At 34.5% G+C, this 14,757-nt stretch overlaps 2 protein-coding genes across 3 annotated transcripts in view; one reads left to right on the top strand and one right to left on the bottom strand.

The window, feature by feature from the left end:
- The window catches only part of LOC111488817 (mitochondrial Rho GTPase 2), an 8,932-nt gene extending 2,620 nt beyond the window's left edge, over positions 1-6,312 (top strand). Inside the window, exons 4-13 of one of the 2 annotated variants that reach the window (XM_023136730.1) lie at positions 102-353; positions 790-858; positions 1,001-1,056; positions 1,460-1,541; positions 4,244-4,455; positions 4,589-4,658; positions 4,877-4,989; positions 5,442-5,592; positions 5,788-5,974; positions 6,083-6,312. In XM_023136730.1, coding sequence (XP_022992498.1) covers positions 102-353; positions 790-858; positions 1,001-1,056; positions 1,460-1,541; positions 4,244-4,455; positions 4,589-4,658; positions 4,877-4,989; positions 5,442-5,592; positions 5,788-5,974; positions 6,083-6,156 — 1,266 coding nt within the window. In that variant the 3' untranslated portion in view covers positions 6,157-6,312. The remainder of the gene's footprint in view (positions 1-101; positions 354-789; positions 859-1,000; positions 1,057-1,459; positions 1,542-4,243; positions 4,456-4,588; positions 4,659-4,876; positions 4,990-5,441; positions 5,593-5,787; positions 5,975-6,082) is intronic. The other variant, XM_023136731.1, reaches the window with a different exon arrangement.
- A 5,659-nt stretch (positions 6,313-11,971) lies between these two features.
- Positions 11,972-13,200, bottom strand: LOC111488835 (protein FANTASTIC FOUR 3-like). The gene is made up of 2 exons (XM_023136772.1): positions 12,506-13,200; positions 11,972-12,396 (listed from the first exon to the last, which is right to left on the bottom strand). Exons 1-2 carry the CDS (start codon positions 13,024-13,026, stop codon positions 12,075-12,077), a joined length of 843 nt encoding a protein of 280 aa, XP_022992540.1. The 5' UTR covers positions 13,027-13,200; the 3' UTR covers positions 11,972-12,074.
- Between the last annotated feature and the right edge of the window lie 1,557 nt (positions 13,201-14,757).

Here is a 14,757-nt window from a genome sequence, read left to right as displayed (position 1 = left end):
CCCAAAAAAAAAAAAAAATCCTTCCTGCTTTCCCCCGCGGTCTTTTTATTGCATTTTCTCCCTTTTTCTTTGAAGCTTAACATCTTTCAAGTGTTGCACAGGTTAAGTGCTTCAATGCTCCATTGCAGCCTGCAGAAATAGTGGGTGTTAAAAGAATTGTGCAAGAGAACTTACCAAGTGGAGTTAATGATCGTGGTCTTACCCTTCCTGGGTTCCTATTCCTTCATGCTTTATTCATAGAAAAAGGCCGCCTTGAGACTACTTGGGCAGTTTTAAGGAAATTTGGCTACGATGATGATTTAAATTTGAGTGGAGATTATCTTCCAGTTCCATCTAAGCAAGCTCCTGATCAGGTAGCTTTTATTTTCTTCACCCAATTACCCTTTCATAAAACGAAAATTGGTTTATTATTTTAGTTGAAAGGCCAAATATAGTAGGCTACATGTCAACAAAGGGAATTTTATTTGTAAGTTTCAATTGCTGTGCCGTATTGGGTGTAAGATATCTCTTTTGGCGTCCCTGTCCTTTGAACTTATAGATTCCATTTATTTTTCTTTTTAATTTATGGAAATGTGGGGTAGTTGTTTCTTGATACTTTGTCTGTGAAGGCCTCTTGTATCAGGATCCATCAATAGGATTGCTATTAATCCACAATTCAACAGCGATCATTTTCTTATCGTTTGATTTTTCTTGTAGGTGACTACCATGAATAATGTATTTTTTTTTTCGTTGTTACAATTTACTCAACAGATGTTTGTGTATAAGATACTTACTGGATGTTATTGTTAGAGCATGGAGCTGTCGAATGAAGCCTTGGATTTCTTGCGTGGTGTATTCCAATTGCTCGACACAGATAATGTGTGTACTCCCCTACCCAGAGTTTTTTTTTTTTGTGCAGTGTTTCTCTCTCCTACTGCAGTGGTATTTGATTGTTGAGGTTATTTAACGGTTTTTGCCTTCTTTATCTAAACCTCAAAATTCTTTTGGTTGGGATTGCTAGGATGGAGCCCTGCGTCCAATAGAGCTCGAGGAACTATTCAGTACTGCTCCAGAAAGGTAGACTTTGGTACTCTAGAAACATTTTTTCCTATTACATATTACATATCATCCATTCGTATTAACTTATTGGCATGTCCTCCATTAGACATCAATTTTGTGCAGATTCATTATGGGCATAGCATGCAATTTTATCTTTATTTATTTATTTATTTTAAACAAAATTTTCTTTCCATCTTAGAATTAATTTTTTTTTTTGTATTTTTATGAAAGGTCATCACCGAACTATTCTCAATAAACATTTTATTGCAACTATCTAGCTATTTAATCCTGATCAATTTTACTTTGTTGCTTATGGATCATATGGGTATAATTGCTTGAAATAATTTGTTTCACTAATACGTGCACATGTTATTATATTAACTGCTATTACTAATTTTTTCTCATTGCCCGTTTAAATCAGTCCTTGGGACGAGCCTCCTTACAAGGATTCTGCAGAGAAAACTGCTCTTGGAAATTTAACTCTCAATGGGTTTCTATCCCGGGTATGTTAATGGGTGCTATTGTATGCTACATTAACCGTTCCTATTTGTTCTGTAAATATGTGTACTATCATTCTGGATGTAAATGATGGTAAGAGTTGCAACTTTGGAAACCTATTGGTATATTGGTAAGTGTGAAGCAAACGATATTGTGAAGGATGAATTTCTTTCTTCTCATCCATTTTCTCTATAGATTTTAAGGATGACTTCAATATATTATTGTCCATGCTCCCGTGTTTTGAACCAAAAATTTTCATTGCCAACAATGATCCATTTTTTAGTGTTTTTTATTATCATTAATAGGAGAGAGAAGGTGGATTGAATATTAGATGGAAGTGAGACAAGGAGATTTCGTTTCTACCTTCCTCTTTGTGCTAGTTGCTGGTGTCTTTAGTAGGCTACTTGAGGGAAGGTCTCACTGAAGGCTTTCAGGTTGTGACTGATGCTGCTCCTCTAAAACTAGTGATAGATCGCTGGGGACACCTTATCATACCTCACCTGCTGACAAATTAATTATTATTATTATTATTTTTTTGGATAAAAAACCAAATTTTTGTCGAGAAAGATGATAGATTACAAAGGGGCGTACCCAAAAAACATCCCAATAAGAGGAGCTAAACTAAAAGGAAACAAAACCTCAAAGGTGGATACCCATGAAGAAGGCGAAATGTAACAAGAGATCAAACCTCCTCCCAAGAACTTTCCAACCCTTTGAAAATCTTCTTGTTTCTCTCGATCCAAATCCCCTAGAAAATTGTAGAGAAGCCAACATGCCATGACAACTGCCCCTTCTCATGAAATGGAGAGCGGAGAAGAACCTTCTTAAGCACATAACTACAAACTCTAGCACAAGCCAAGTAAACATTGAATGTCTCAGAAAACCAATTTTGCATTGAAGTGATCTAGGTCTTCAATGCTTCTCTGCACTTCTCAGGAAGGATGTATGCCTCACAATACGATCCAAAGTGTTAATTCGTTCTGAATGACAAAAAAGTGGGCAACTGGTGGGGGATAAAATTGAAGTTAGTAACTTCTTTACAACTTGTTTAGAAACTTTGACCTCGGTTGTTGGTTTTGTTGCCCTGGTGCTGATCTGTTTTTCTTGAAGAGATAGCCAAGGAGTAGAGTTGGGGAGTGGTCCCTTGAATATTTGTGTCCTCATTTAAGGTAGCCTTGAAAGCAAGGAGTTCTATTGGCCTATGGTGGAAAAGGTTTCAGCAGGCTTAGTAAAGGGAAGAAATCTATGTTCTTCAGAGGAGAAACTGACAGCCTCACTCATACTAAAACAATTCTCCCAGCCTATTCCATTAAAGTCTTTATTTTCCGTTGCTTAGTTGTCAAGAAGAATAGTAGTTAATTTGAGACTTCTTGGAAATGGTAGAAATAGATGACCAACCCACTTGGTGTTAACTAGTGTACGGTTTCTCCTCCTTGGATATGTCAAGTGGTTATGAAGATTCCTATTGGGAGTTGAGACTTCATGGGATAGATTTATTGCTTGCATTTATGGTGATGAGACTAATTGAACAGTTCAGTTGGACACACTCTTGCTTTAGGTCTAAAAAGCCCTTGATTCTCCTTTTTCTTTTCCCCCTGTTTTTGATATCCACAAGCATTCATATTAGCTTATGCCTCAAGTGATTTCCTTAGACTACTACTTGACCATATGACATTTAGTTGACAAAAATCTAGTTGGATTTTAATATTGTTGGTAGGTGCCACTATATGATTCGAACCAATGTCCCAGGAGTGCTTTTACTTTTTTCACTTGTCGTAGTGCCTTGGTTCTCAATTCTTAAACGAAGAAATTTCTATGTTACACATATTGTTAGGATATCAGGGGCCACATTATCCTTACCCGTTGGCTAAATGATTTGTTAGAGACGTGTTTATTTGTTTGTTTGTTATTTTTTTATTTATTATTTTTTGTAGGAAGAAGTGGTTATAAATAAAATAACATGGGGGTTTAAGGACAAGGAAATTTTGAGGAATGTTTTTGGGGAAGTTTAGGCCTCTCGAAGTGGTTGGAATATCGTAGTTTTCCTTTCACATATCAATAGCTTTTCCTATCAAATAACAAAATATCAGGATCGATTGCTGATCACCTTTTACTCATCTGACGCTGCATGCTAAAGTTGTGGTGGAAGTTGCTTAAACTTTTTTGGTGTTTGGTTCCCCTTCGCTTGGAGAATTAACAAAGCCCTACAGTTTCTCCTTTTTGGTCAAAGCTTCAAAGGTAAGGTGAGGACACTTTGGCTCAATGCCTTTGGGGCCATTTTGTTGGAAGTGCTTTAGAGAGGAATGAGAGAACGTTTCAAAGGTTTGTAGAATATTATTCTTTGGTGGCCTCTTTTTGGGAGTTCTTTATCTAATTCTTTCTGGAACTATCCCATGACGTTTTTATTATTGCCAATTGGACTGTTTTTTTGTCCAAGAAGTAAATAAAAAAATTACTCGGCAGTTTTCCATGCACAACCTTTGCTGCAATTTCTTTTGCTTGAAGATTTTAGGTATCTTTTCCTATCTTTTTCATTCTCATTCCATCAATAAATTTATTGTTTCTCATCTAAAAAATAAACTATTAATATTTCCATGAAGTTATGTCTCCCTTATTAACTTCACTGGTCCAATGAAATAATATTTTGTTTCTGATAAAAAACTATTGATCTATTATGACATACCGTAAATCCATTATGTGATTGCAGTGGGCTCTGATGACGATACTGGATCCTCCACGTAGTTTGGCTAATTTAATATACATTGGATATGGTGGTGATCCAGCCAAAGCACTCCATGTTACTAGGAGAAGATTGGTTGATCGCAAAAAGCAAAGAACCGAAAGGAATGTGTTTCAATGCTTTGTTTTTGGTCCTAAAAAGGCTGGAAAGTCTGCTCTTTTGAATACCTTAATTCGAAGGTCTCATTCCTTTACTGATCACTTCTTTTCTCTAATACCACCTTGTCAGCTTTATTGCTCAACCATTTATAATATCTTCATTTTCCATCTTTGAGTTGCTTTTTACTTTTCTTTTTCTTTACTCTTGTTACAGGCCTTTTTCAAAAAACTATAGCTCAACAACTGAAGATGGTTACGTTATGACTATGCTGGAAAGTGCTCAGGTGGCTACAATGTGTTTTTAAATGATTTTTCTCTTATTCTCACCTTCCCTCAAAGGGGGAAAAAAAAGAACCCCATCTTTTAAGTTTCACAGCTGAAGTAGAGAGTTTAGTGCTTTCGTATTATTAATATTTACCTGTTATAGTATAGTTTTCATAGTTCTAAAATCTCAATCTATTTGGCCTTTTGATCATGTTTATTGTACGGTTTACATTATTAGGGAGGTCAGAAGACACTTATACTGAGAGAGATACCTGAAGATGGCGTCCAAAAATTTCTTTCACATGAAGAGTGTTTGGCAGGATGTGATGTTGCTGTCTTTGTCTATGACAGGTGACGTCATTTTGACTGTATTTTCATTGGTAATATGACAGAAAAAAAATATGAAAGTTTCCTATCATTTCATTTCGGGTAACTGCAACTTTAAGAGTTGAAGATTGGCTGCTTGAGATGCGTGAAATATGCTACTTTTGGAAACAAAACTTTTGATTAATGTTGCTTAAATATGACTTGTTAGAATTTGGGTTTGCTAGTATTCGGCTTAAAATGTATGTGATCTAGGATAGTTAGAAACGCGAGCTTTAATAAGTCGATGCAAACTTCGGTACATCATATTCTTATGTCATCTTAATTAAGATAATTAACATTAATCTAAATGCTAAAATGCTATTGATTCTTGATGAATGTAGTATTCACTATCAAGGTGGATCATTGTGTCTGAACTGTCAATTATGTTTCTTCCTCTAATACAAAGCTTCACTTCGATATTGATTCACTCTCTTCAGTTCAAATGAAGATTCATGGAATAGATCAAGAGAACTACTTGTTGAGGTTGCGAGGAAAGGAGAAGTTAGCGGCTTTGGAGTTCCTTGCATTGTTATTGCTGCCAAGGATGATCTTGATACATCTCCACTTGCCGTGCAAGACTCAGTGAGGGTAGACTTACCATTCTTGCCTTTATACGTAGTTCGAACTTTCATGCACGGATTTCTTTCGAAGTACCTGCTCTTTAATGTGAATGGATGAAAGAAATTTCACCCCTTTTTCTCTGTTTTACATCATTGAGGGTTACAAACGTACTTTGCACACGATTGACTAGAATATTAGTTTAATTTCAGTCATCTATTTTAGGTTTGTCAGGGATTGGGAATAGAAGCACCTATACCTGCGAGCTCAAAATCAGGTGACTCGAGTAACGTATTCAATAAAATTCTGAGTGCCGCCGAACATCCTCATGCAAACATTCCAGAAACAGAGAGAGGGAGGAACCGTAAACGGTATCACAAACTCTTTAATCGCTCTCTGATATTTGTCTCAGGTACGTTTGTGGTTCATCCATTTCTTTTACAGGAGAGAAGAATAGAAACATATTACAAATGTTAGAAAACTACCACCATGCTGACTTCTCTTCTGTTGCAAATTACAGTTGGAGCTGCTGTGGGTGTTATTGGACTAGCTGCTTTCCGTGCATACGCTGCCAGGAAAAATACCTCAAATTAGCTGCAAGAAATCAACTTACGTTGTCGCTGTCAAGTACTGCGATAACACTGTCTTATTTTCTTTTTTAAGTTCTACGTCTTTTCTTTGTCTAATTGATTTCTCTGGTGTAATCTAGAAGCATATTTGGTTATTTATAGAAATAATATTTTGCTATTTCTTTCTAGTTGGGATTTAAATGTCGTATGCACCAAATCATTCATCCAATTTTTGTTATTTGTTTCAAATTATCTGCTAACTTGTATTTATGGATCAGAAGGAATTCAAAGAGGACTTGGGGCTGGCTGTCCTGCAAGTGGAACGAGTTTGTTGAGGCTACCAGTTCTCCATGTAACTGCGTTATTTAAAGCAATTATAATAATGCAAAGATAGATGCTGCTCTCTGATTTTTTATGGCTTTGTGCTTTATTTTTGGTACAATTATGCAGTGTAGCCCTTTATCATGATTTATTTTATTTTATTATCATACTTAAAAATACTTTTCTAAGTATTTAAAAAGTAATTTGAAACAAGTCCCTATTTTACTAATGTGAGTGAGCATGTCTATTCCTTTCTTGGAAATCCATCTTCTTAGTTACTTGAAAAGTAGTAATTTTCATTATTGAATTATGTAATTGTTCTCTTTTGCCGTTATGTCTTCATTATTTCCTTCATTTTCCATGAGATTAAAGTTGGACCATTCAGAAAAGAATTTCAATAGTTCAATTATAATTTTATGTCGGTTTCTTATATCTAATCCTAATATGTGCATCCATTTCAGGTTCTTCCACCATGATTCATTCATGTGAGTTTTTCTCCATTGCTGCCATTAGTTGTTTGTCCTTTTTCTTCCCTGAATTTTTTTTATCTTCATCATTCTATACTACTGTTCTTCATTTAATTATTCTCTTAAGAAAACGAAGAACAAGGCGATAATAAATTATCGACTATTAGACTTATCTCGAGTAAGGAACACATTTCTCCTATCACTTATTGGTTTCTTGTATAGTATGTTGAGTAAGTTAGGACCCTATTTCTTACGTTAGGCTCATAACACTCACCTTACACTCATTTCCATGGAGGTTTTGCCCATTTGAACGCTGGCTTTTGAAGATGACTAACATATCGAGTTTTTTAAACTCAAGGTTCGAACCAAGGACTTTGAATGGTATCTTCAACAACTCTAAGCCCTATTGAATCTTCAATGAAAACCATTCAAATGTCTTTTCCTTATATATATATATATTTTAAATGAATTGCTTTCATATAATCCTCATGAATCTCTTTCTTCTTTATCTTCATTGTCTTGGATAAATGAAGGGCTATCATCAAAGTGATTAGGGGAATACATATACAGGTAAGAATATGCTATCATATATTGATTGTATCATACCTCTTCAGAATTTTAAAGTTATTATCTCCTGCACAGTATTTCTCACACAGGTTTCCATCATTCTCATCGCTGAACTGGTAAACATCTCATTCAAATTTTAATGATTGAATGATAAGTTTAGTACAATTTTAATGGTTAAATTATAAGTTTAGTTAAAATTTAGTCTGATTTGACATTTTTAAATTTTTTTTTTCTATAAATGGTGCCTAATAATAGTCATGCTAGATGGCTCCAAATTTGGCTGCTTATTGAGAAGCGCAAGGGTTTATAATTATTTCCTGTTTCTCATTTTTCAAAAACTTTTTGGAATTGTGTATAAATTTTGGGAACAACAAAATTTAATTTCTTGTCCTTATTCATGTTTCCAATTTTTTCTTAAATACAAATAAATAATTAGTTTATCGTTCTTGACTTCTAAAAGGGATAACAAATATTTTTAATATATATATATGTATAAGTTTTTACGTTTTTAATCTAGAATTTTCTTTTTCAATCCAGAAACAAGAAATGCTCACCATATATATATATATATATATATATATATATATATATATATATATATATATTAAAAAAAACAGCATTTTTCTTTTCAAAAAATAAATAACGAAAATTTAATACTGGCTTAAGTTGTTTTAAATTATTTGATAGAATTTTAATATCGATACTTTTATTGCTTATTTGATCAAGTGAAGAGTACATTATTATATGTTAGTTGAATTAAGTAAAGACTACATTATTATTATTATATGTTGGTTGAATTATATTCGTGTTATGTAATACTTTCAATTAAATTTGTATTTGAAGTCATATATACTAGATTATCCTATATTAGATTTCAAAACAAATTCTAAATTTTATTAAAGCATCATAAAAAGAATTAACGACAATTTCATAGATTACATGAAAATATTTAAAAGTAAAATTTGAAAGTTGAGGAACAAGAACCAAATAAATAGGGGGGCTTAGGGAAATTAGGATATACAAAAAATCTGTTATTACTTATTACTGCTAGGAGTTCTCTAGATTCTCCAACCTTCTCTACTTCGGCTAAGAGTAATGATATCTGAAATTGTTTTCTTTTGAATTCTGCAACTACACTGCCATATTTAGCGAAAGCACATACAGCATCCACTTGCCTTTGCTTCTTTCTGATTGTCTTTTTCTGATCCAATCCTGCCTCTTTTCCATTCATGCTTCATTGCCTTTTATTTGCTTGCTTGAAGGGGAAAAAAAAAAAAAAACAAATTTAGATCGATATGATAGCTTTATTTTCTTAAATATTTTTAAAAACGTGTTTTATGTCGCTAAATTTATGTAAAATAGGTTTTTGATAGATTATTAAATCTTTAATATTGTTTTTTTTTTTGTCATGTCAATGAAATTTCTATCGACGCAATAGAATTTTACGTAGTCTCTTTCTATCTATGCAAATAGCTTGTGTTAGGATATCTTAAAATTATCCCGACAAATGTGCTTTGGAATAGCTTGGTTTAATAGAATTTTGATGCTTAATATACTTCGGTAAACTTCTAACTACGCCACTTTTTTTTTTTTTTTTTTTTTTTTTTTTTCACATTTCAACCACGTAATAGCTTGGCATGCATGAAATCCATTACATTACACACAAAATAGATCCCAAATCCAAGCAATGAAAAATGGCACAATGATTGATGTTTTGGATTGTTGTGTGCAATGACATCCCACTTGCTCATATGATCAAGGAATTTCAAATGGTTGGATTTGGGGAATCTATTTTTGTATCCACACTTACACCAATCATCTTTTAACATTTTAGACAACATATTATTAATTTTGTATTTTATTTTCTTTTATTTTACAATGATTGAAAAATAATGTGTATGTTAATTAATTAAACAATAATTTGTAGATAATTAAGAATATGTTACCTGTAGATACGAATGACAAAAAAGAGAGGTGAGGAGAATTTTTTAAAATAATATGATTTGTGATGGATTTGTGACCCTAAAGTCTTTGAGTCCTAACTTGAAACTAATGGTTCGAGGTATATATTGGTAGTAGGGAGAAGTATTGTAACGTAGTAAAAAAGTGTAATTTTTTTTTATTAATTTAGAAAATCTAAAAAATATCTATCATTTCTATAGAAATTTTCATAAAATTAAGCCCTCGACATTTCTCTGTCGAGACATGTATATATAACGTCGAAATTTACAAGCAAATGTCATCCATCCCCATCGTTCCCCACAGCATCTCTCTGTACAGCACAGTTCTGCAATGGAGATTTTGTTTTTCTTTGTAGCATAGCTTTCAAGAAGATATGGGATATTGTGGTTTTAGTTTCCCGACGAAGTAAATAATAGCCATTTTTGTGTTGCTTTTTAGATTGATTCCCATCGAAATTCCCTTTCTAAGTCTGGGGATTTGCATACCCAACTTGTTCCCATCAAATCACCTACTTCCTACGATCGATTAGGATCTACGGACATACTTTATCATTAGGATCAGGTATGGGTTAGGAGTGTCGGTTTTGGTCGAATTTGAACATTTTTTAGACCTAATCTAATTGTTCGGGTTGTAAATTTTTTCTAATACATCTAGAATGGGTTTATTGCTTCTATATGTTCAATTCTACTACTTAGAGTTTCTTAAGACTTTGCCATGGTCATATTAACTCAAATCGTGAGTAAGTGACGTAAAACTTTAAAATAATGTTTTTTTCGTAATTGGGGTGAGAAAGAATATTTCTAAGAAAATAGATTTTTGAGCAAAACTCTAATTTTAAACGAACTTAAAATTTTTATCAAATTTTAAACCGATTTAAAACCTAAGTTGCTCTCTTACGTCGGAATTGTTCTTTTGTTCCTTTTGTGTAGAGAAATGAGACAGAGAAAAATGAGCGAGAACAACCTTTACTTTTTAAAAAATCCCGCTCTAAATTTTCAACCATGGCTTTTATTAATTTTGTATGGAGAAATACGACAAAGAAAAATGAGCGAGAATGAAAATGGGGCCTCTTGGCCATCAGCAACCCTTGACTTTTTAGAGAATCTCGCTCCAAATACTCGGATTAGGTCGATGACATGGATCCCGACTTCAAACTCTACAACACAAATTGGCTTTATATTTGTGGTGGGCTTTTCAACCATATTCTATATGACATACCAAGAAGAAGGGGACAATGACAGCTTGGGCATTCAAAATCACAGATTTTTAATAGAATTGAAAGCTTTATTCATATTATGTGGTGGGTTTTGCTTTCTAGTTTCATGGAAAGGGAAGGAAGGCCATTAGGTTTGTGTAGAACCCATCCAAACTTGGCTTTCTTCCCTCCATTTTTTATTTGTTTGTTTGGTTCAGTTAGTTATCTCGTTCGTTCGGTCAATAGACATTTCGTGTCACTATTTAGCGTTTTAATATGTCAAAACTCATTTAGAAACTTATTACGAGGTATCAAAATTGATCCAAACCTAATTTTACGAGTTTTTAGGGTTTCTTTTAAAAAAAAAAGAAAAAATTTGGATAATACAAATCATAATCATAAACCAGCTATCCAGTTTTTGTCTCGAGATGAAAAATGAAAATGAAACTCCCAATTACAAATTTGTCAGAGTGTTACCGGTGGTCAGAACCATTAAGAGGTGTCACAAGCTATTGCCACACAAATTATTATTTTTTATTCAGAGTTTGTGTAATGTTTTTATTTCTAACATGCATAGCTAGACTAATAAGAAACTGACACATGACAATACGATTAGGGTTATTTGGATATTATCGTATTGAACGTATTGTACATAGGAGATTACCATTGAGTTTTTTTACTAATGGGACGAGATTATTGGATAAATTTTAGTAGATTCATAGATTTAGATTATGATGATGAACGATGAATGTCATTAGGTTTTTAAAATTTGTTTCTCGTACCTATTTTCAATTTAAATTGAGATAATCGATTTTGTATAGAGTGATTTTGATGGTAGAGAAAATAGACGTATGTGTGTGATATGACGTGGATCTAGAAACCTTAGCACATGGATGATGATGAAGATCTTAGACGGAGTGGGGATGAGGAAATTTTCTCTATTTTCGTCTCTGTCTCCATCTCCTATTTGAATTGTCATTCTCTCGATTATTTTTATAGATATCGGGGCGGCGAAAAATTTAGAATCCGGCAAATTTTTTTTTTTAATATAAAAAATCACTTCAAAATTTTTTTAATCTATAATTTCTATTAAAAAATATAAAACATCCTAATAAATTCAATAATATTTTATAAGTACAACTATATACTTAGACGGGACATGGATTTAGACAAAATTGAGGGTCGGGATAAGAACGAGGAATAAAATCTCTCAAAGATGGGGAATGTAATCTCTAAAGAATTGTTTCTCGGGTGAGTCCTCGCTCTGGTCCCACGGATTTAATAGACATCTTTATATTATGATTTTTTAAAAATTATTAATTTCATTAACGATAATAACTGTCATTAGCATATTTTAAAATAAACGTACAAAATGTATCATAAAAGGCATCATAGTCAGAATCAAAAAGAGAATAAAAGAATAAAAGTTGTTCAAGTGGACACCAAAAATGGCTCCCAATTCACCAATTCTTTTCTCCCTCCTCCGCCACCTTCCTTGCACCTCCGCCCCTTCCGCCGCCGTCCGCCTCTCTCATTGCTCTCCTCCTCACTCTCTCCCTTCTCCTCCGCCTCTTCTATATTATCAGAACGCTTCAGCCACCGCAGCCTCAGGCTTCCCCTGCTGCGCTCCGCCTCGAAACATGGCTGCGCCGATGGAATCGACACCGCTTTCAGCACCAGCCGCCCACCTTCACGATAAGGCTTCACCTTAACGCCGATCGGCCCGCTCATCGACATCAACGGCGGAGGATAACTGAAGATTAAAAATGTAATTAAATGATTAATTATTGACTAATCTATCTTCAGAATATGCTTAAAAGATTAAAATTATTGTAATTGATTGAGTATTCTTATAATTTTACCTCGGTTTGGCGATATTCTTCGCTCGAAGCCTTGAAAACTGCACTGATTTTTCGCCGGAGGCAGACGACGGCGACACCTCTGTTTCGGATGAAAATAGAGTCATCTTCTCGTCGCTGCCATCGTTGCCGGTTTCACTTCCCAAGCTCTCGGTGCACATTTCGAGGCTCTTCCAGCTGAGGGCCATTGTCGGATAATATAGCTTCGCTGGAGGACGGCCATCCAGACCCGACAGAGCTTGGAAAATACTCCACCCACCAACACCACTCCCACCGCCATTTGAGGCCGCTGGAGAAGCTTCGGCGTCGGGGACGGTGACGGTGACGGCGGCGTCATTCTCTTCCATTTCTAGATGGGTTTCGATTGGTGGGTCAGAATGAGTTGCAGAGAGATCGGAATCTTCCTCCGCCGGCGGCGGGGAAGAGATGGATTTGGAGGGAGTTAATTTGAGTCTTAGAACACGTGGTTCGATTAGGCGAGGCTCAAGACATGATTGCAAGGCTTGATAGATACTCGACGACATTGTTTTGGAGTATCAAAATTGCAAATTGTAAACAGAGTAGAGGAAAAGATTGAGATTTGGGTATGAACAAATTGTCAAAAAGATTGCAACTTTGAAGCTTATATGAACTAAGAACACAAAAAAAGAGATGGGTTTTGGTTGGAATTGATGATACTTGGCTTGTGGAGCACACAAAATTGAGTTCAATATGAACAAACAAGTGGTTGAGGGCAAGAATTTATAGGGAAAATGAAAATAATAATAATAATAATTTAATTAATTCTTGCTCTTCTCCTATGTGGACAAGAACATAACTAATAGGCAAAATGTTTGTTGTTTGGTGGCAATGAGGACACGAGCTAGTGGGTAAGAATCCAAATTCACCCGTCGTCGATGATACTAACATTTTCGTGCATCTTGCAAATAAAGTTTCGGACTAGGTTGAGTTAGTTAGAAAAGTCTTTTGAATCAACTCCGCTGGTTAGGTTGGTGATCAAGCAACCCGAACAAAGTTTACAACCTAATCTAACCCAATTCTCTATTTTCAAGTTGGATTGTCACGTTATTCTTTTATTATTATTATTGTAAAAAATCTTATTTATCTCCAATTAATGACTAAAATATAATGAACCTTAGATATCAAATATTCACAAGCTACGACACATTAATAACCTTGACTACAAACGTCAAATATTCTTAATTTTCATAATAATATAAAAATAAGACTGGGTTGTAACCCGATTTTTGGTCAACTTGACAAAAAAAAAATGTAAATCGGTAAACGGACCTAATTTTTAATTTTTCAAAAATTCGGTCCAATCCAAACCGGAAAAAAAAAAAATAATAATAAAAATATCTAACCCAATCCATCCTTAATGGTTTGGGTTAGGTAGTTTAGTGGATCGAATTAGCAAGTTATATGAATATCCTTATTTTGATCTTACGGACTAATTTAGTCTGTGTATTTAGTTTCTCCCCCTATTACGAAATTTATAAAATGAGTTTGGATCATAGGCCAGATGTTGGGCCTAAAGCCCATTGAAGATACCCAAATTTCTAAAATGAGTTTGGATCATAGGCCAGATGTTGGGCCTAAAGCCCATTTAAGATACCCAAATTTATAAAATGAGTTTGGATCATAGGCCAGATGTTGGGCCTAAAGCCCATTGAAGATACCCAAATTTCTAAAATGAGTTTGGATCATAGGCCAGATGTTGGGCCTAAAGCCCATTGAAGATACCCAAATTTCTAAAATGAGTTTGGATCATAGGCCAGATGTTGGGCCTAAAGCCCATTGAAGATACCCAAATTTCTAAAATGAGTTTGGATCATAGGCCAGATGTTGGGCCTAAAGCCCATTGAAGATACCCAAATTTCTAAAATGAGTTTGGATCATAGGCCAGATGTTGGGCCTAAAGCCCATTGAAGATACCCAAATTTCTAAAATGAGTTTGATCATAGGCCAGATGTTGGGCCTAAAGCCCATTGAAGATACCCAAATTTCTAAAATGAGTTTGGATCATAGGCCAGATGTTGGGCCTAAAGCCCATTGAAGATACCCAAATTTCTAAAATGAGTTTGGATCATAGGCCAGATGTTGGGCCTAAAGCCCATTGAAGATACCCAAATTTCTAAAATGAGTTTGGATCATAGGCCAGATGTTGGGCCTAAAGCCCATTGAAGATACCCAAATTTCTAAAATGAGTTTGGATCATAGGCCAGATGTTGGGCCTAAAGCCCATTGAAGATACC

Source organism: Cucurbita maxima, unplaced genomic scaffold (assembly GCF_002738345.1).
Source record: "Cucurbita maxima cultivar Rimu unplaced genomic scaffold, Cmax_1.0 Cma_Scf00013, whole genome shotgun sequence".
NCBI classification, from domain to species: Eukaryota; Viridiplantae; Streptophyta; class Magnoliopsida; order Cucurbitales; family Cucurbitaceae; genus Cucurbita; species Cucurbita maxima.
The sequence above is the reverse complement of the archived record's forward strand: the minus strand, read 5'-3'. Positions and strand labels throughout refer to the sequence as shown.

What these genes read in the sequence shown, in the direction of transcription:
- LOC111488835 (XM_023136772.1), bottom strand. Translation starts at nt 13,026, where the DNA reads ATGTCGTCGAGTATCTATCAAGCCTTGCAATCATGTCTTGAGCCTCGC. An exon ending in AAGAATATCGCCAAACCGAG is followed by an intron (nt 12,397 to 12,505) that starts GTAAAATTATAA and finishes TTTAATCTTCAG; the next exon opens with TTATCCTCCGCCGTTGATGT.